Source organism: Papaver somniferum, chromosome 3, assembly GCF_003573695.1.
Source record: "Papaver somniferum cultivar HN1 chromosome 3, ASM357369v1, whole genome shotgun sequence".
In the NCBI taxonomy this organism is placed as follows: domain Eukaryota; kingdom Viridiplantae; phylum Streptophyta; class Magnoliopsida; order Ranunculales; family Papaveraceae; genus Papaver; species Papaver somniferum.
Window position 1 is genome coordinate 13,107,229 of NC_039360.1, and position 22,088 is coordinate 13,129,316.

General features: G+C 36.3%; 1 protein-coding gene and 1 long non-coding RNA gene across 2 annotated transcripts; both read left to right on the top strand.

The window, feature by feature from the left end:
• The first annotated feature begins 4,896 nt into the window (after positions 1 to 4,896).
• LOC113355336 (pathogenesis-related protein STH-2-like) lies at positions 4,897 to 5,825 on the top strand. The gene is made up of 2 exons (XM_026598169.1): positions 4,897 to 5,197; positions 5,280 to 5,825. Exons 1-2 carry the CDS (start codon positions 5,017 to 5,019, stop codon positions 5,576 to 5,578), a joined length of 480 nt encoding a protein of 159 aa, XP_026453954.1. The 5' UTR covers positions 4,897 to 5,016; the 3' UTR covers positions 5,579 to 5,825.
• A 15,244-nt stretch (positions 5,826 to 21,069) lies between these two features.
• On the top strand, positions 21,070 to 21,694 carry LOC113360940. Its single transcript, XR_003364875.1, has 2 exons — positions 21,070 to 21,241; positions 21,452 to 21,694. It is a non-coding gene; the product is annotated as an uncharacterized LOC113360940 (long non-coding RNA).
• The last annotated feature ends 394 nt before the right edge of the window (positions 21,695 to 22,088 follow it).

A 22,088-nucleotide genomic window follows, 5' to 3' on the forward strand; every position in this document is an offset into this window, starting at 1 on the left:
GAAGGCAGTTCCAAAGGAAATTATGGCTAATGAAGAGGTTAGGTGTTGAAAATAGGGTTTTGTAGGGTAATTATGATGAGGAAGTTGGATGGAGTACGCATGGCTTTGAAGGGGCGTGAGTAACCAAGCGACGAGACTGATAACCAAAGGTCATAAATGGCAGTTAATGAGAGCATTTTTCCTTTTAAAAGGCTGGTTTCGGATGAGATTATCATAACCATTAGTAATTTGACCAGAAGAAGAAAGAATTAGATATATGATCTCTAAACATGGCAAGTTACAGTAACCCCATTCCGACCGGTGCTGCAACCTCTGATCAGTACCAAATAGCCAAAACTCAAGCTTTTTCACTTCTGATGGATGAACTAATTAGGCTAAGGGATGAAGTTCAATCTGAGATAAACAGGCGTGTGAATGAAGAGGCACATCGATAGAGAGAAGAGTAAGACAGGAAGAGAAGAGAAGAAGAAGAAACTGAGTCGCTTTATAGTGCATGGTTACTACACCATCTTGCACGAGTTGATCGGAAGGAAGAGGAGCGATCTGAAAAGTATCAGAAAGGTCTGAAATATGGCAGTGCGACTGAAAGTGACTCTGAGGGAGGATCTGATGCAGGATTTGAGTACCCATTGTAAGAAGTAAATAGCAGTGAGGATGATTACGTTGTTGTGTAAGACAAGAGAAAGATGGGGAAATATCTTGATTGGAAGTTACGAAGGCGTTTTGAGTTTGAGAGAGCCAGTCCCAAGATATTTGCGAGAACCATGCATGAAGGAGAGCCCAGAGTTGAGAAGAAGAATCATGTGATAATTTACCCTCGAGTTGCATGTTCCAGTGATTATGATGAAGATTTCCTTGACGCATCCAGTGATGAATTCAACGGTTGAAACCATTCATAAGCAATTGAAATCTCTTAGAAAATATTATAAGCATTTTGACAGGAAATATATAATGTTGCAAAATGCTATCACAACTTTCTAACAAGTATTACAACTAGTTGATAGTTACACCAATGTTTTCATTGATCTGCTTTTGCCATCGGGATTTTGAATGCCAACTTTGCTCTCATGTTTCCCATCTTTTATGATATCCCCTCTTCAGAAACTTCATTTTCCCTTGAACAGGCTCTTCATGCAATAGCTGAAATGAACTCCAAAATTTCACCTGAAATTACAAACAAATATTTCAAGCACCCGAAAAAGAAATTGATTCACAAATTACAAACACACATAGTTGATTTTAGCATTTCAAAATCAACATAATTGGATTTTAACTTATCCTTTTTGCTCACAACATGTATAGCTTTTAGAATTTGTACGTTTCTGGTTGATTAATTGTGTCATCGATCTCTTAAACGTGGTCAAACCGAATCTGGAAATGGTGAAACCAAATCTGGTTACATCACATAAACTTTAAGTAAAAAAATCAACATAAATTGATTCCAAGCATATATAAACCATAATTAAAAATGATGAAACCAAATTTGATTGCATCAAAGAAACCAATTAGTAAAAACATCAACAAATTTGGTTCCAACTATAAGTAAACCATAAATGAAAATGATGAAACCATAATTGGTTCCATCAAAGACACTGAAATAAATAAATAACGCCAACAGATTTAGTTCCAACCATAAGTGAAAACGATGAAACCAAATTTATTTACATCAAACAACCATTAAGTAAACACACCATCAGAATTGGTTTCAAGCATATGTAAACCATAAACAGAAGCGGTGAAACCAAATCCGGTTACATCAAACAAGCATTAAGTAAACACACCAATAAAAAATTGGTTTCAAGCATATGTAAACTAGGGGTGTCAACGGGTCCGGGTCCTCCCGGGTATCACTAGACCCGGACCCTACTTATAATGATCGGGTCCGGTTCCTAACGGTTCCGAGTCCGGTTTCTAAACTTGTGGACCCAGAACCGGATCCGTTTAAATACCCGGGTACCCGTCGGTTCCGGGTACCCATTGGGTCTCAATAAAACTATTTAAAAAACCTCAAAAACTTAATATATTTCTCTTTTTGGCTTGAATTTAAGTAATTTTTATAAAAATTTATTATTATTTCTTATTATAGTACTAAATAAAAGTTAAATGTAAGAGAAAAAATTTAAATGAGTAAAATATCAAAGCTAAAACTAGCAAAAATACTTGTAATTTTGCTAAAAACATGAATAAAAGAATGAATAAACGGGTACCCGATACCCGCGGATACCCAACGGGTATTACCCGTTTGGACCCGTTTAAATTCGGGTCCAATCGGGTAATTACCCGCCGGGTCCTAAGTAGCTAATGGGTCCAATTTTAGGACCCGGAACCGGACCCAAATATACCGGGTCCGGTTCCGGATCCGGGTAATGGGTACCCATTGACAGCCCTAATGTAAACCATAAACAGAAATGGTAAAACCAAATCTGGTTACATTAAACAAAAGTTAAGTAAACACACCAACAAAAAATTGGTTTCAAGTATATGTAAATCAAGGTAGAAATGGTGAAACAAAATATGGTTTCATCATACAAACATCAAATAAATACACCAATAGAAATTTTAAAATTGAACCGTGAATAATAAAATGAAAACAAATGAAACCTAAACCTAATTAATAGCTACAAACACAAGAAAACATATAAAAATTCACTGATGAAACCAAACCTAAACCTAATTGCAAAAATTATTGATGAAACCAAACCTAAACCTAATTATCAAAATCACTGATGAAACCAAACCAAAAATCATTGATTCATGTTGATTTCACCAAAAAAAAGAATAACACCATCAACACAGTTTTGAATTGACAAATGAGAAATACGACGAAATTTACTTCACAAAAAAATAGTGCATACAAAATTAGTTGATATGGTTCTTACCTTTTGGAATATTTTCTTCGATTTACAGTTTGGAATTTGTTCCACTGCTTTGTTTAATTTTTCATCTTTCTTTTTCTTCTGTTGAGTTTGTTTCTTCACCATCTTGTGTTTTGAGACGATTTAGGTCAGAAATTAGGTTTAGAAATGATTCGATTCATAATTATGTTTCACTAGTTGAAGTAAGTAAGAATTGAAAAAAAGAGAATCAAAAATCGGTGATGATTTTCACAGATCTGAGAGTTTTTGGATTTTTAGGGAAGGGAGTTTAATGGTTTTTTTTTGTTGGTCGTTTTCGGGTTTACGAATGAAGATACAGTGGGTGGTTTATTCTTTAGTTATTTTGGGCTGAATTAGGGGAAGGGCAGTTTGGACTGTTTAGATTATTTGGGGTTTTTGTATTACTTTTATTTGGATGGGTTTTATGTGGATGGAGAGTGACACCTTTGGGGTTATAACTCGCGGACCGTTAAACTTTTTTAATAAAATAGAGGATATAATTCATACATTTGTTTACTAAAAATATAATTCCATTTCTGCACAAAAATAAATATGAAACCCTAAATACGTTCCATTGATTCTGGCAGAGTTGGCAACCATGACTTCCTCATCAATTTCCTCTGCTAAACTACCAATCATCACTATGGTTGTTCTTATTCTTGCATCGTGTTTCATCTCTACTTCATTCTCTGCAAGGATGGCCTCTGATCATAAGCCCAACACGAGGCCACTTGGTTTTACGGCGCGTTTAATCCATCGTGATTCACCGCAGTCGCCATTCTATGACCCTAAACTTACAAGCACTGACAGATTGAGAAACTCAATACAGCGGTCTTTCGACCGGTATAACCACTACGCAGGCAATACCGTGGCACCTAATGGTTTGGCAACGCCTGTCAGTTATCGCACCTCCGAGTATGTCATAAGTCATCGCATAGGTACACCGGCTGTCGACACCTATTCCATGTTAGAGACCGGTAGCGATTTAACATGGCTCCAGTGCAGACCTTGCGACAATTGCTACGATCAGGAAATAGACATATTCGATCCACGCGAATCTAATCTACTAGTTATGTTAAACTTGGATGCGAAGATAAATGGTGCAAGGAAGAATATAGCAGCACATGCGATAGAGACGGTTCATTTTGCCGCTACAAATTGGATTATGCGGACAGTACGTATACCGAAGGGATCAGTGTTTACAAGACCAGACTCAATATCCCGAACGGAACCTTCGACATTTCAGAAGAGGGTGACGGAGGGGTTGTTATTGATACTGGTGCGGCGCACACGCATCTTGTTCTAGCGGCGTATATACCATTGGTCGAAGAAATGAAGAAACAGGTTGAACTGGAAAGGAAGCTTGATTCGAAAAATGTTTTTGCCCATTGTTACCAGACTAATACGACAGCAGACATGATTGGTATGCCTGAAATAACCCTCCATTTAAGTGGTCTGGATTTTGTTTTAACAAGATGGAATATTTGGTTAGATCGTGGCGATGGCATTGTATGCCTAGCTTTGTTAATAGCAAGTGATGATCTGACTGTTATAGGGGCTCAACATCTACAAAATGTTAATGTCGGGTATGATTTGCGAAACAAAGTGATTTCTCTCCGGAACACAGGGATTGCATGGCAAACTAATTAATTAATTTTTTTCACAAAATCTAGTTTCAAATTACTGTATTTATTATTATTTCAGTAAATCTACTTGATTTCTGAATTGGTGACGTGATGTTTCCCCTGAGTTCCTGACCAAGACCTAGTCAGTCTTTCTAGAATGTGATCCCACACAAAAATGCAGCCAAAAACAATATTATAGTCAGAGTTCACCATTATTGAATGACCTGAATTTCTTCTTCCTCTACATATCCATGGACCGAGCGACAATTTTTCGTCAAATAATATTACTTTAGCACGCAACTAATCTCTATATTTTATTAGGAAACAAAGACTTTTGAATTCCATTTCCCGGATTCTAATAAAAAAAATCCTCAAAATGACACTATAAATACCCCCATATATATCTATCATCTTCACAAGCACATCAAACTAAAACCAAAGAAGAAGAAAGAAAAAACACACTACTAGATTTTCTATAATTTTTTTCGAGTTCCAAAACTTCTTTTTCTGCAAGTATGGGTATTGTCACCTTCACTGAAGAGCTCCACTGCCCAGTTTCAGCTAAAAGGATGTTCCACGCCTTGTTCCGTGATGACCACAATTTGATCCCTAAGATCATGCCCAACGTAAAAAGCGTTGATTTCATCTCTGGTGATGGAAGTCCCGGAAGTGTCAACCAAGTTAACTTCGTCGATGGTAAGCAAATATTACAGTGCATTAATTCTTGCATCTTTCGTTGATATATATGATTAAACAATTCATTATGAAAAATATGCAGGACACCCAGTGAAATTTGTGAAGCATAGGTTGGACCACTGCGACGCTGAAAACTACTCGTGCAACTACACCGTGATCGAATCCGACACGTTCGGTGACAAGGTCGAATGTGTTGCTAACGAGGTTAAATTCGAGGATGCAGCTGATGGAGGATGTATTTGTAAGATTAAGAGCTGCGTTCACCCAAAGGGAGATGCTGTTCTTGATGAAGAACATTTGAAGGCTGGTCATGGAGGATACATGGCTAAGTACAAAGCTGTTACCGATTACCTCGTCGCAAACCCTGACGCTTACGCTTAATTGAGTTCAGATGTGTCTGGAGTTCTTTTCTAGTAAATCATGTCTCTTTTAATCAAAACTGAGCGTGGGTTTGGTGAATAAGTGTAATTTGTGTGTGTGTGTTTTTGAGTTTGAGTTTGTTCATCCTAGCTATGTATCCTGTTACATGTATGTATGTGCGGTTAGGCAGCAACTATATATGTGCCTTCCGGCGAACAATAATAAAAAAGGACACTATATTATAAATTTGTCACCTTTCCTCCAGAAATCTTTCCCGGGCCAGTGGCCTCAGTTTCTCAGAAATCTTCAATATGTAAAATCCAGTAGTAAACGGAAAAATTAGTCGGTGGATGAAGCGACTTTTTTTTTTGTGTGTTTTTTGATAGGTGAGGACAAGTAAGTTAGTAGTAAGTTACCAATAAGAAGCAAAAGATGATGCAACTATTAACAACTTTGTAGTACCACTCGAGGGGATACGCCCTTCTTTGTGCAATATTGACTTGAGAGGTTAAAGTTTTCTCACTTTAGTCCGTGTGTGTTTCAGACAGTAGCTTTCATTACTATATCGTTTTTTGCTTACATCTGAGCAGGTAGGATCAGATATGGATTATTACAGACAAAGAAGTCGACTGACCGTTGTCTTTCTTTTAGATCCACTGTTTCTTCTCTTTGTTACTTTGTAGGCAAAGAAAAAGTATGAACATCAAATATGTTGGATTCAGGACCTTAAGTACAAATGGGCTTGGAAATTCAAGTTATTTAAAAAATATTATTGGGCTTGGGAGCCAACATGCTTCAAGCCGGATCACTCCCTGACTCTAGGTAGGAGTGGGAAAAAACATCCAAATCCGCGGATTTTGCCCAAACCAATCCATATTTTGGCGGGTGGACACCCAATCCACTTCTCGACGGATTGGACACGGGTGATTGAAACCGTTACGGGTTGGACGTGGGCGGAATATCACCATTCATTGAACACCCGATCCTAAAGATGATGGTAGTATTGTACATATATGAAAATGATTATCAAAAATTCGTAGAGCACTGCTCGGTGGAACTCGCAAGCGTTGCTATCCCAAACTTGTTTGTCAAGTTTATTTGATCAAAACTATACACTTGATTTCTAGTCTACTTATACCTATGTCTCGGATTAGTATAGAAGTGTGTAGTTGAGATTTAGACTTCACGGCGTTCACCAATTGAAGAAGAATATCTACTAAAGATCTTGAAGGAACTTCGTCGACAAAAGATATGTGGAGACTAAAACTTATCTCTCACTCAGAAGTCTATTAAATTCTATCTTCTAATGAGAGGTTAAGTCGTATAGCTATATAGATTTTGTGTTATACACATTTGTAATTTGGAGCCGAATTTATCTCGTTTATATATTTATCGAAATACAAGTTTAAATCTTAGAAAGCTTCATCATCTACTTGACAAGTTTAGTGGTAACAATTTGTTTGTTGAAAACTACATATTAAGCCAAGATGATCATGTGAAAATTACCTTGAACATCTTACATGATTTGTGTGAAATAATCATTTGATGTTAACTTGGGAAGTTTCGTATTGATCAATTAATCACATAAAAATAACTTGAAGCTAGTGGTATGTGTAAGATTACCATTGTTGTCTTCCAAGGATGTTTCAATGATTGAATGAGAGTTTTAGAACTACTACCAATGTCTGGATACAACACAGTATGCGTACCTAGTATGCGAACTGTGAAGTACTAGTTCAGGTCCCAGAACTCTTGTTTGCGAACGGGTTTACCTGTGATAGGTCCAGAACTGTGGTTCGCGAACAGTGTTTTCGAACAGCAAGATTAGGCAAGTCCGGAAATGTGGTTAGCGTACTCAGTTTGCGAATACAGTGGTTAGGTTCTAAAATCGGTAAGTATGACAACTCATACTCATGAACTCATGTTCGTTTGCGAACTAAAGTCCCTGGAACACTAATGAATTAAGGTATGCGAACTTGCTTTGCAAACCGTGGCATTATGTTCATGAATTGGTTCTTGTATAAGTACCTTGTACAATTACAAACCAAACCGAATATACTTCAAATTGTTCATGGATATTTCTATGAGATAATGAACATTTAAACAACTCTCTTAAAGCACGTTTAGATTCATTATCTATCATGATTGATTGATTATCATATTGGATCTAGGAGTGTTAGATGAATATGGATAAGCTAAAAGTGTTCATATGGATAACTTTGGTTAACTGTTATTGATCCAACTTGTTATACATGTTTAACTACAGTTCTCCCATATCTAAATATAGGTATATTTCATTTGAGTGTATCAAGCTAATACCATCTAACAATGGAGATTGATTTCTTATTTTCTAAGCAGACTTAGCTTGAATCGTAAATCAGGAGTTTATCTAACGGTGAATATTAATTGCTTTGTTATTAAGCTATCTTAGCTTTGATTGTAAGAAACCCTGATTTGAAAGACTAAATAAGGGAGAACTCTAGCATCTGGGAAACCTAATCCCGACACTCACGTGTGTCCTAGTTGAAAACTAGAGTCGATTCTCCATTGACCTAGGTTTACAGTTCTTCTAAAAACCATTATTAGGGTTAACGACTTGAAGCCTTCATTTGGGATTCGTGAATCCAGGTCCAGCTATTTTCTCTGTAGATGGTATCCTGATCATACTTTTTCTATCGTATTGAGTTTAATCTTCTATAAGATTTTCTCGAGATTTATCTCCGAGAGGTAAGATATAAAAAGTAATCACAACAATTTTTTCGTCTCAGACTCTTGTGACTCCGCAATAACTTCTTATGTTAATCAGTTAGGTTATTGTGAGGTGACTAATATTTCTAGGTTGCTCTTCGGGAGTATAAGACCGGATTATTAGTTGTGTTTCCTGTTCACCTTGATATTTATCTTAAGATGGATACAACAAATAGAATATACTTATCTGTGGGAGACAGATTTGTTTATAAGTCTTCGACTTCGGGTCGTAGCAACTTCTAGGCTATAAAGGACGTCAGCTAGGGGAATCAAGTGCGCAGAGTCTTGCGAGATTCAAGAGGCTCAAGGAACGCGACTGTACCTTAATTGGTATGATATTTGGTTAGGGATCAACTACGTTCCAGTCCGAAGTTAACTTGTAGTAGGCTAGAGTCTGTAGTGACTTAATACAGCGTGGTGTTCAAGTCTGGACTAGGTCCCGAGGTTTTCTGCATTTGCGGTCTCCTCGTTAACAAAATTTCTGGTGTTTTTGTTATTTCTTTTCCGCATTATATTTTCATTATATAATTGAAATATCACAGTTTTGCATAGTTCAATCACAATTGTTAAATTCGTCCTTCTTTGTTGGATAGGACTTGATTGACACTCGGTCGTTGGTCTTTGGTACCATCCGAGTTATTCTCATAACAATGAGGTTATCGAATTTCTATCTGTTTGATTACTGATTGTGTTGAGAAAAAAATAAAGCTCTTTAATATATATCCTGATTGAGACTCAATAACTTGGTGCTTTCAGAACTATATTGGAGTTTAGTCCATACAGATTTCCGAACGAAATAGTTGGGTGCGGTTGTTGTACCCTCGCGTAAATACATATAGTTTTCTATTTAGAAGCATTGAAGATCCTCCATAATACTCCAAAAATATCATAATTGGATTGATTGGAGGCTTTCATATCAATAAATATTATAATTTTGGTTGTTGGAAAGACATAGTCTTACTATTGTTATGTTACTTACTTATATTTTAGTAATTTAAGTTTTGAAACTAAGTTATATAACTCATGATCAACATTCATCCGTTTAAGTTTATAATTTTTTAAAATCTGCAAACACATCCTCATCCAATCCGCTCATCCTCTTATCCGCAAGTGTCACATCCGACGGGTAATAGATTAGATGTAGGTGAAAATCTCAGATCCGCCATTTAAATGGGTTGGACATAGGTGATACCAAACCGGACCTACCCATACGATGCTCACCCCTAACTGTAGGAGTGAGCATGGGCTAGTTTTCACCTCATCCATAACCACTCCAATCAATTTCGGTTTTCAAATTTGGCATCCGCATCCAATCCAACGAATTTGCGTCCAATTGATGTATGGATGAACAAATTGGATACAGATAATTCAAAGTATTTGTTTTAGTTAAAAATACAACATAAATGACTTCTTATAAAACCTACGAATTTTATATCATTATATAAATATAAAAGTACCATGGACAACACCCGAAGCAAACACCTTAACAATTCCTAAACTATCGACATATTTTTTAAAAAATATGTAAATGCCCTTAAGATAATGGGTATGGATGTCCAACGAATTATTATTAAGGTTGCATACAGGTCTTCGCATCCATCCCATTAGCGAACGGTCTGACCACCCATCCGCAAAAATACGGTTGGTTCGGGTAAAATCTGCGGATTACGAGCCAAATGCTCACCTCTAGTCAACTCACCCAGTTGCTCAATAGTTGGATAATTTATTTAGGATTTTGGACTCCCATTTAAACTAAATTCATCTTCAATAGCAGATTTGATAGGCGCATTTACGTGTCTATTTTGATCTCGATTTTCTGACAAACCCACTGGAGGGAAGATCCACACTCAGGCCAGCACACGTTCTTATTTTTGGATGGGTTAGTGGAAAACACGCATGTGTTGACCTTACTGGGGTTTCTCCGTTTGTAAGCATTGGACATGGCACTTTTACAGTTGGCCAAGCAGGGATGAGGGTTGCCTCAGGTAAGATAGCGAAGCATGTATCGATAGTGGACACGCTTTTATCCCCTTTGCTTTTGATACTTTTGGTTTCTTGGCTCCAGAGGCGGTTGGACTCCTCAAGAGAGTCCATAAAGTGATGCACAGTAACGTCATGACCCCAGGTTCGAGAGAGTTTGTTTTTAAAAGGATAGGCTTAGCAATTCAAAAAGGGCTTGCGGTGCAGCTTGTTGCTCGCTTGCCTGCTATGTAAGAACTTATTAACTGCTTTATCAGTAAAAAAAAGGATATATTAATTAAATACCCTTAGTTTTGACACCCAATAAATATACCCTTATACAACAATAAAAATACCCCTATCATTTAAAAACCTTATCCATTAAAATATAGATTACCTTAATACCCTCACTTATAATATTATTTTACATTTAAAAACCTTATCCCGTAACAAATTTCTTTTCTACTACTTCACATCAACCACCACCACCATTTCACCACCATCAGCAGCACCGCCACCACCACCACCAGCACCGTCGCTGTCGCCGCCACCACCACTAATATTCCACCGCCGCCATTAATATTCCGCCGCCACCACCATCATTGTTGATGTTGTCACTACTGCTGCTGCCGCCGCCACCACCACTGCCGTCAAAATTAGGTGTCAACAACTGACGTTGATCCAAAAAATCAAAAGTTCAAAAATAACTTTACTAACTAATATTCAGTTGTTGTTTTTTTGCGTCAACAATCAAAGTTGATCCCAGTGAATGGAATCAACAACCGAAGTTGATACAAAAGGTAGAACTCAGGAACAATATTTCCAGATTATAGTGTCAACAACCAAAGTTGATCCCTTTAAGTTGGATCAACAATTGAAGTTGATACCATTAAGTGGGATCAACAATGAAAGTTGATCAAAAAAAAAATGGGATCAACAGTTAAAGTTGACAGCATTTATACGAGTCTGTCTACTGTAGAAACCAATAAACCTGAAAACTGCAAACTGACATATCCTTAAGAAACACAAGAGTAACAAAAATTTCTGCAACAACCATCTATGATATAAAAAAACGAAATGATATATAGGAGTGAGTGAACTTGGCGTGAGTCAAACATGCATCATCTGACGTCGAGTCAATCATGCTACCATTGCACCACAAATTCAACATTAGAAGAACTTTACATCTATAAAATCCAAAGACACAACCAGTACAATCAGTCAAACAATAATACACAAACGCAAACCAACAAGAAATCAAGCTATTTTTTTTAACAAACATGATTTAACTATAAACATGACTATACAATTCCAAAAGAAAATATTGTCAATAATAGGAGTCAGTAGTTGATTCCATAGAAAATGTTGTCAACAACAAGAGTTGATCCAATAATGGAATCAACAACAATAGTTGATCCATAAAAAATAGCATCAACAACAATAGTTGATCCCGTTTATGGGGATCAACAACAGTAATTGATCCCATAAAAACTGAAATCCAGAGATTTTTCCACCATGGAAGTTAATACTGAAGAACCATACCTGTAATAACCAACAACCTCCAAGCTTAACTCATCCGAAAATCAACCAACACCAAGCAAACACCACTCCCTTCTCTTTCAGATGTCAACAATAATACCTCCTTCTTCCAAAACTACCAACTCCTTCAGTCAAACTCAGAACAACTTCAGAACCATGGTAACATCACATCCATCACCCACCATGAGTTCACAGATCAACCTCCAACACCATAACCTCAAATTCAGCTCACCTGCAATACCAATAGTAATATCAATTTCTTTGATTTGTAACTGCAATCAGAAAATTCAAGTGTAACCCTAATAATCAATTCCACTAACAAGCAAAATCATTATCAAAACCAAATCAAAGATTTTCAGAATATAATAAAATCACTAACAAGCAAAATAATTATCAAAACCAAATCAAACAAACCAACTGAAATCAATTACCGGTGAAGATTTGAAAAAATTCAAATAGATATTATCGAAGATTAGATTGAGACTGGTTGAATCGATATCAAAATCATAACCATATCTGAAACTAGAATGATTCTTCAGGTAGATTTTTTATATTGATATCATACTGAAACAGTGGTGGTGATGGATGAAATATATTTTCCAGATATGAAATCAATTTTTTTGTTATTGATTTTCCACTGTATTCTTCATCCGTAGTGGTGGTAGGTGGTAATGATGGTGATGGCGGTGGCGGTGGCACTGGTGTTGGTTGTGATGACGACGGAGATGGTGGTGGTAGCGATGGAGACGGTGGTGTAGGACTTCGATCTTTTTTTTTCTCTGAATAAAGACGGTGATGGAGAAGTTGATGGATATGGAATCGAAGATTAAAGGAGGAAGGATAAATGTGGAAAGAAAAAAATACTGATGGACCCCTGATGGGCCTATAATTAGAGAGGGGTACTTTTATTGTCCCATAAGGGTATTTGTACAACCCGTCAGAGTTGAGGGTATTTATATAATTCCCACTAAAAAAATAAAAAAAATAAAATATTGTTAGTACCTATTTTTGTACTTAATTTGGTATTTATGTCTTTGTAGGTATTTTTGGAGAAATAAACTCTTGCGGAAAAAAGTTTCTCGAAAACTGACGTTTGGACTTCTGGAAGAAAATTACTAAAGGCACCCAGAAGAAGTGTTAAAGGCACCCCAGAAGTATGTTAGAGAATCCCCCAGAAAAGTGTTATTTGCACCCCTGAAAAGTTATATTTACACCCCATGAGTTTTGCTATTTACACCCACAAATTACTAAGGACACCCCAGTTGCTATTGGCACCCCCGTTTTGGTTAAGGGGCATTCTCTTCTTCACGTTCAAAAGTAGAAAAAGACGGGTAAGAAGAATTGTTTCTCCGAGTTTAACTGGTTCGGACTTGGAAGTGATTTAATTGGAGTTTTGCACGGGAATAAGATGAGATTGCTTGCTTACACACAAACAGGGTTGGTAGTTCACTTGGAATCGGAAAAAAAAAGGCTGTCACGTGGAGTTTTGATCTTAGTAGCCAGGAGCGGGAATGGGGTCGGGAACGGAAACGTGGACGGAAACGAAAATCGTAAATTTTTGAAAAAATGAAATTCGCGGAACGAGTCAGGAACGCAAGTTACTTTTTAGTGGAAAATTTTTTATAGATATATTTCACTTAAGCGGAGTAGTTATTTTGTTAGTTTTCATGTTGGTACATAAATTAGTAGCCGAAGTTTTTACTGGACGGGCTATATGTATAGTTTAAGATAAGCTCAGTTGGGCCTAATATATGCTAAGTTAGGCCCATAACTAACTCTTTTTTTTTGCTTGTGCTAAACCCTAGTTTTATACGAAATCTTCCTTCAGTCTTTTTCATATTCCGCCTCCCCTCCCACAACTTCTGCCTTTGATCTCTCAAAAGAATGACGTTTTATTTCTTCTTTTTTCTCTTTAATCTATATCTTAATTATTTTTTTCCTTTCTTCTTCTTCCCTGACTTTAGTTTCCTCTGTTTTCTACTCACAACTAATACTAACACAGAAAAAACTTGGAGAAATTGACGGGTATTAAGTGACACGATTCACCTTTGTTTGGAACGCGTTTCTCTCGTGTTTGGAGCGCGCTCCCATAACGATTTTCAGTGAGGAACGCAAATTCGCGGTTCTCACTGAGATTCGTGATGAGTTTACACGTTCCTGGCTACTAAGGTTTTGATGAAACAGGGGAAGAAGACATTCTTGATTATTCTCTGTGATATTTTTGGTAGATTGGCGCGTGGATAGCAGAGTTTTCCTCTAACCAAGACGTGAAATCAATACGGCAAGAGTGTGTCGACGACATCAGACGCGTGAGAATCGGTTGCAGAAGAAGAAAAAGAAAGAAAATCTCTATGACCGGCTGGAAAAGGAAAGAGAATCAACTCGACTTATGAGGAGATATTTTGGTTGTTGTGGTGAATAAAAAGGCTTGGCGGGTAGTCAGGGAAGAGGTGTCGAGTGTTAGGGGTTAGTTTAGAGCGTAACAAAGAGAAGGAATCAAAGTTACAGGAAACTTCCCTGTTGCTGGTGAAGAAGAAGTTGAAGAACGAAAGCTTGTAGAAGACAGTTGCAGGAACTATCATACTTCAACAGTAACTATTTTGTTTGCAAAATACCTTCTGCGACTGCAGTATTCCTTCAGCGACCAACATCATATTCCTTTCAAAAGACTTTCTGCAACCACAATTTATTCTTTTTATTGTTTTGTTCTTTGTAAACACCTTTTGAGCAATGAAAATAATATTTTGAGTGTGTTTCCAACTTGATGAGATAAACCCCATCACTGGGATGACGGAGGAAGCCAATATTCATCATTGTGGTAATTTTATTTAATTATTTTTATGACTTTTGCATTAACTTAATTAGAATTATGATTTTAAATTAATTAGTTGTGATTTAGTTTGATGGGTTATGCTTAGCTTAAGTGTTTTGATAGCCTATGCTTCCCACTTACAATTGATGTTTTATAAAATCTACCTTGATAAAGATTTGGAGTCAATGATTATTATTTTTGGATCTATAATTGTTTAAGAATTAATATTTGAGCCATAGAATATGAGTTTGGTGGAATCCTGATTCCCAGTAATCTCTCAATATTGTCATTATCTTTTATTTTATTTGCGAGTTTTGATATTTTCTTTCATCAAGTTGAAAATCAACAACTTCACAAGACCGAGAATCAAACCCCTTTCTTACCACTGTAAAAACTAAATCAGTTTTTGGCGCTGCCGACGCGGACTTTCCTTTAGGTTAGGTTTTAAATTTTTATTTTTATTACTCATTATTTTTTAGGTTTTCCTTAGTTATTGAATTTTATTTTATTTCAATCTTTAATTTCACTTTGGGTATAGTCTTGTCTTTGTTGAGCATGTTATATATTTCGCATTTATTGTGGATTTTCCTACCAAAAAGGTAAGTAGCGTACTCAAGATTTTATTTTTATAAATAAGGTAGTGTTTTTTTAAGATTTTATTTATGAGGAAGGATCCCTTCACACTTTTATTATCACACTATCTCACACGTCGGGTGTCATTTTTGCGAATTAAAACCAAACCGTAATGGATTTGAATCTAATATTTTGAGGATATGTACCTCTTGCCAATTTCTACATGCCTACCAAAAATGAGCACATTACGAAATATAAAACCTCACAATCTACCGGTGTTAATTTCGACGACCAAAAATCCATAGATTTTCAACGGCTCATTTTCAAAGTAGTAGATGATGATGTTATACGTCTCAGAATACGCTCATTTTTGGTAGGAATGTAGAACTTGGTAAGAGGAACATATCCTCAAAATATTAGCTTCAAATCCGTTACAGTTTGGTTTTAATTCGCAAAAATGACACCCAACGTGTAAGATAGTGTGACAATAAAAGTGTGAGTGGATCCCTCCTCTTTATTTATTTGTACATAATTATTTTATTTCTTTATTTGTAAATACTTTTGTTATTTCATTTTAATTTTTTTATTAGAAAAAAAAACGCACACACCAACTGCATTTTTGTCTGGCATCGAATACTAGGAAAAGTACCGCTGAACCCATTGGGCGTTATCAGTCGAAATTCCACAACCTCAGCCTTGTACCTGTGACTAGTCTTTGACTGAAGGTATATTTTGTTGTAGGTAACCCAAACTTACTTATATTAATGAACCCCAGCATTTGCATGTGCACAATTTCTTGTTAAATACTAGTATTCTTTCTTGCGTATGCGATGTTGGAAACGGGTAGGAGATAGACTTGGAGATAACGACCTTTTTGATTTGAGTCCGACCCGTTACACAGATCTAGGTAATACTTCTATTTTTTTTCGAAATGGTTAATGACGGTGATCTACCCACAAACAAAACCCTTAGGGATCGTTTGAACCTGTCTATAGTAGTGCGTGACCCAGGTGTAATTCTACCAGCTTCTTCGGTCCAATTTGATATTAAACCTGAGACAATTGGCATGTTTTGTACCTTTAGGTGGTTAGAAAATGCGAACCCATATAGCCACGTAAGATACTTTGAAATGATTTGTGACACAATGAACTATCTGAATGTCTCCAAAATGAAATCCAAATCAAAACCTATAATTACTAAAGATAAAACTAATAAAGAAAGAAAAGAAAATGGATGATCAAGAACAAGGTTGATCTGCTCCAAGATAGAAAAATATAAGTGGATGAGTTTTAGGATTCTAGGATTTCATTAAACGGAGGAGAAGAGGAGAGAGATACCTAAGAATATGCTAAAACTTATATATCTTCCCTATTTCACTTTTGTCACTTGATATTGCGTAGACGTTCTTTAAAGTATTTTTTGTTTAAAAATTAGGTGTGTTGTTCTTCTGAAGTTGTTTTTCTGAATTTACAACTTTATATAAATCTTAATTTTTAAACAATTGATATAATCTTTCTGAATAAATTCGCGAGTATAATATGTTATTGAATTATTGCACACATTCGTTTGATGGTGGTTTTTAGTCCAGGGCTAAAACCGTAAAACTCTAAATTTACGTTCTCTTGTTCTGCAAAGAAATAAGAGTTATTTAAAGCTGACGAGCGCTTACGCCACTCTGCTTACAATATGCACTGAGCAATTCAGTATATTTATATACAAAATTTAATTAGAATGGTGTTGATTGCAAAATCCCACAATATTCTGTAGATTTTTGTTGAGCTCCTGCTTGCATTATTCATTAATGCAGGATTTGCCGAGCGTTTATCTTATGTTATGTTCTCCGCTGAACTCTTAAGTACTGATGTTAAATTTGTGTTCTTTCGTAGGAGAGCGTTTATCTTATGCTATGTTCTCCCTTAATGTTCAGATTAAGATTTTCACAACAGACACCGCAAGTCATGCCACTGAAAAACGTGCTACTAGAAAGAGTAGCAAAAAAAATTAACAATTTTATGCCAACGTGCAAAATTCACTAAAGTTGATTAAATTTTGTGTCAGCTCGCAAAAAATCAATTTTTGGCCTAATTTTATGCTAGTTTACAAAAATTAAGTTTTCGCCCTAAAACGGAGCCTACACAATATCTTGATTCCTATTGGTCGAGACCAAACCTAGGCAAATCAGGAAACTAAGCTACCATGGAGCTAGTAGGAATCAAATCTATCAAAAAGCGAAATAAATAAGAAAAAGGAATCCGCGACTAAGTTGGAAAGTAGCAGAATGAGGCACGACCGGGCAACTTGGCCGGTCGGTTTCCCCTAGCTGGCGCCCCTCCTTGTCGGTCGGCATGCCCCATGCTGCTGACCGGCGATCGCTTCAAAGTTGTAACCATCGGTTTTAATTAAAAGTGGAAGCATGTTACTCGACGTGCTTACAATACTTAAGAAATTAGATCTTGGTCGTCCAAAACAGTCGGAAATTGATCATGACCACACAACTTAGTAAGATATGTTAGATAACCCTAGGTCTGTCAAACACGACCGAACAAGTCCCATGGTAACCACTATATTACAACCAACCAGAACTCTCATAGTCTGCCAGCATCAATCATAACCGCTAGCCAAAATAGGTCAGTCGCGCGGTTAATAAAGGGTTTTAATCAAATTAAGACCGCATATGGCAGTCTTAAATCAATCGTGGCCGTCCAACTTTTCTAGACGAATTGGTCGACCTGGATACGATTTTAAGCGACCAGCAAGGCGCGGACATGCTCACCGACGGCTCAGGTATAACTCCGACCAATCACATTGCTTCAAACCTATCAGCAATGACGTAAACCGATTATCCAAAGTATGTCGGTCACACGGCTGCAAAAGTCTCGAATTTGACCAATGGCAGTACGTAACTGCCGCAAAGCGATCTCGGCCATCCAAATTGGACAGTCAAATCGACCGGCCTATATTTGATTTCAAGGAGCCAATGAGATGTTATCGTGATCACCGGCAGTCCCTCTTCCATGAGGACCGACCGGCCTGTCCTCAGCCTACTTATACGACTCCTGACGGCTACCCAAAGTTGTTTGACCACGCTACTCATAAGAGTCTTAAATAAATTAACGCTAATCAACAAATACCGCAAAATCATCTCAACCATCCAACTTTTTTAGATGATTTGACCGGCTTAGATCCAATCTTGGCGACCAATGGGACGCCATGATTGCTGTCAGCTGCTCCCCTTATTTATAAGTCGGTCATGCTTTCTTCAGTCGATTTACTTGGCTTCCAACCGCTCAACCAAAGAAAGTTGATTGCACTACTAACAGAGGCACCTCTTATATATAGATTTAATTTGAGTTGCTTGCTTAAAAGCGATGCTTTACGTGCATTGACTATAAACGATATTTCATAAATATCGATTTAATAAATAACTTAATTATTTATTTAACCTAAAAGTACCATATGATATTTTTGAGTGCTAACTCGCGGCAAGTCTCATTTACACAACTTGACTTATCACATATGACCACCTATCGCCTAGCCTGCGCGTGATTGGTCGAAATTATCAGGTCTTGCCAGCAAGATCCACTCAGCAACTACCATGAAGGACTTGTTCCACTCTTCATGTAACTTGCTCCATATTTCCTACGAGAATACTCGAGACATCAAACATTTCACAAACTGGGGGATACTCATCAGGGTATTGGTCTGCGGTTTACAGCGTGCGGCGTGCAACACGTCCATTACGAGAAAGTGTCAGGAAAGGCGGACGGTTGATAGCGGTAAAGGAGTAGTGGGTGTAAAGTTGACTGTTCTTCCTTTCATGACAGGGACATGGTTCTTGTCATTTTACACGATCCCCACTCCTCCACTACTCAACTACCTCCACTTCATATGTGATCAGTGTGTTCAACTATGACTTGTATAAATAGGTTTTCAATATATTTCAACCAACAAGAGCCTTTTTGTTACCAACACAAGTACTCAGAAATCATCCGGAACTTACAACTTACATTCTGCAAGCAGGTTCTACATTCTGATACAAGTCATAAACAACCACACATGACAGTGATTATCACTCTGATCTCAACATCTTCTCTGCTTCCTTCCGTAGGATCAACCCTTCTCCTTCCCGTGTGACCGAATTGAATCTGGAACGACCATTTCTTGGTTTATTGATCTCTCGAATCTAAAGTACTCATGTGCAGTACATTTTATTTAGGGTTTAGACTCGTTTCTCGGCCGAACACCCAATTACCATTTTCAACGGAATCAGTTTTTACCCTACAATACCTCCATAACACAATGAAGCCTTAACACTATGATCGAAATTCGTGGATTGTACTCTCTTGATTCGACTAAGAACATACAACTTAGAGTTTCTCATGATATTTTACATTAGAGAGAAAACATAATTGAATGGGAATCAATCACCATTACATACATAGAATTCACATCACATCCATTAAATGGATATGGTTGTACATCTCCAATAGGTATTCATGGTGTCTGATGGGAAACAACATGTATGTTCAAAAATAAATGAGAATCTCCTAATTATCTCTTTGAAAATACTAATATCTATTTGAAAATACTAATTATGTTTTCCTGTAACATAGGAACAAAATAACACTTTAGGAATTGGTGTAATGTTTATCGATTTTGGAAGCAAAATCAATCGGAAAGAAGCAAACTTTAGATGTAAAAGGAGCCACAATAGCTTTTGACTGGGCAACAAAACTACAACATTACTAATGGAAGATGTTAGATTATATGAAAGGGTGCCAAAATTTTATTACCGTCACCAATACAACGGTGTTCCTATTAGAAGCCATGCAAAACTAGATAGAAGATTTTAGAGTTTAGAAGTAACTCGTGAAAATCAACTCAACTGCAATTAACTGGAATCTATTCTTAAGCTGCATGAGAAACGTTTACTTCTCGCATCAACCACATCACCAAAAAATAAGCTGACATTACACATCTTGAAGGGGCTGTTTGGTAACCATTATTTTAATGGATTATCAGCCCATAATCTATTATGCAGATTATAATGGATTCTATATGTATTTGGTAACCATTATAGTAATTGATTATTTTAATCATAATAGAAAAAAATCATTATTTTCATAAACAGAAAAAAGTTTTTTTTGAAAATTTATTATAATCGATTATTCTTTCTAACAAACTCAAATTGAATGTTTTCTTCTTATTTTCTCTAAACTATCAAGAGAGACAAAAAAAACAACATAGGACTAAAAAAAATCATAAATCATTGTTCTTTCCTCTCCCTTTTGAGATCATCATTCTAAGATAATCAATTATTTGAAAACAATGTTTGCTAAAATTTATTTTAAAAATAATTACATCAAATTCATTTATCAATTTATGATTATCTATAATTATAAATTTTACCAAACAAGGTCGAAGTCTAATCATTTTATCTTTTGGAATTTACAATTGTACGACTGATAATGATTTCCCTCGAATATAGTCGGTAACACGACGCATTGTGTTCACGAGTAACTTCCGATAGCGCACCCGGAACCAAATGACGCATTGTCATTGTACCCATACACATTCATGCTGATGATAACTACTAGCCCAGTTGCTCCACTGTTCTTAATGTTAGCTATCAATTGCTCAGTCTTTCTGGAATGTGATCCCACAAAAATGATGCCAAAAACAATATTCATGGTAAAAGAGACGACCTTTCTCAAATAATGTTACTTTTGTTTTCCTTTTTACCAAAGAGATAATGTTATTTTATTACACAACGTATCTATACATTTTTTTTTTTAGGAAACAAAGACCAACAAAGACTTTGGATATCCATTTCCCAGATTATAATAACTCAAAAATGAAGCTATAAATACCCTATCTATGATCTTCACAAACTCATCAACTGAACCAAGAACAACAACAATACTTGCTAGATTTCTATTTTCAAATTTCTTATCGTGTGAGTATGGGTATCCTCGCTTTCACTGAAGAAATCCATTGCCCCGTTTCAGCTATAAGGATGTTCCGCGGCGATGGCGATGAACATTTGGCCGTTGGTAAGCAAGTTGTACCTTTTTTTTCTTTTTCTTTTTTTACGATGGTACTTTTTTTTTTTGTTTTAAGTTCGAGAATACACGTACGCTTTTCGATCTAAATTATTTCACTAGAATATAAATGAAGAGAAGACATTAATTTTTGCACCTCTCGTGGATATCTATCCGTAATACGTATGTATGACTAATCGGTTCATTTTGAAACTTATGCAGTAAGTTTACCGAAACGCTGAAGTTTACGATCAACTGAGTCAAGATCTGGCTGGTTTATTTAAGTAAATCAATCTCGCTTGACCAAAATTAAGTGTTGATTTGGTGACTTAATATGAATATTTGTGTGTGTTCTTAAGTATTTTCGTCCTATGTATTATCCACTTACATGTATGTGGTGGGTGGGTACGTAGTGTTGTACCTTTCCTCATCATGCAATAAATAAAGGAGATATTATTACTACTATTCCTTTTTTTTTTGTTTTTTTATTCACTTTTACATGATGATAACTATTCTGTCATGTACGTCTTTGTTCAAAAATTGGGCTATGAAGATTTTTGGATTTTTTATTTTTATATGAAAAATCATATTTCAATTCATTCAAACCAAAATAGTGATTACATGATTGTTTGCAACAAAAGATTATCAAAAGCAAGAAAATACAAGATAATCAAAATCCAAATACAAATGACGACACCGATTACAAGTTCATTGTAAAGAAAAAGAGGCATGAACCGCAAAGACATCCAATTATTCTTACTGATCGATAAACTCCATCTTTGTATTTTCATAGATCCAGTGGTAATGAATGATGGTGTGAACCGGAATCAATTCCAACCATTTAAAACGTTACCTTCTT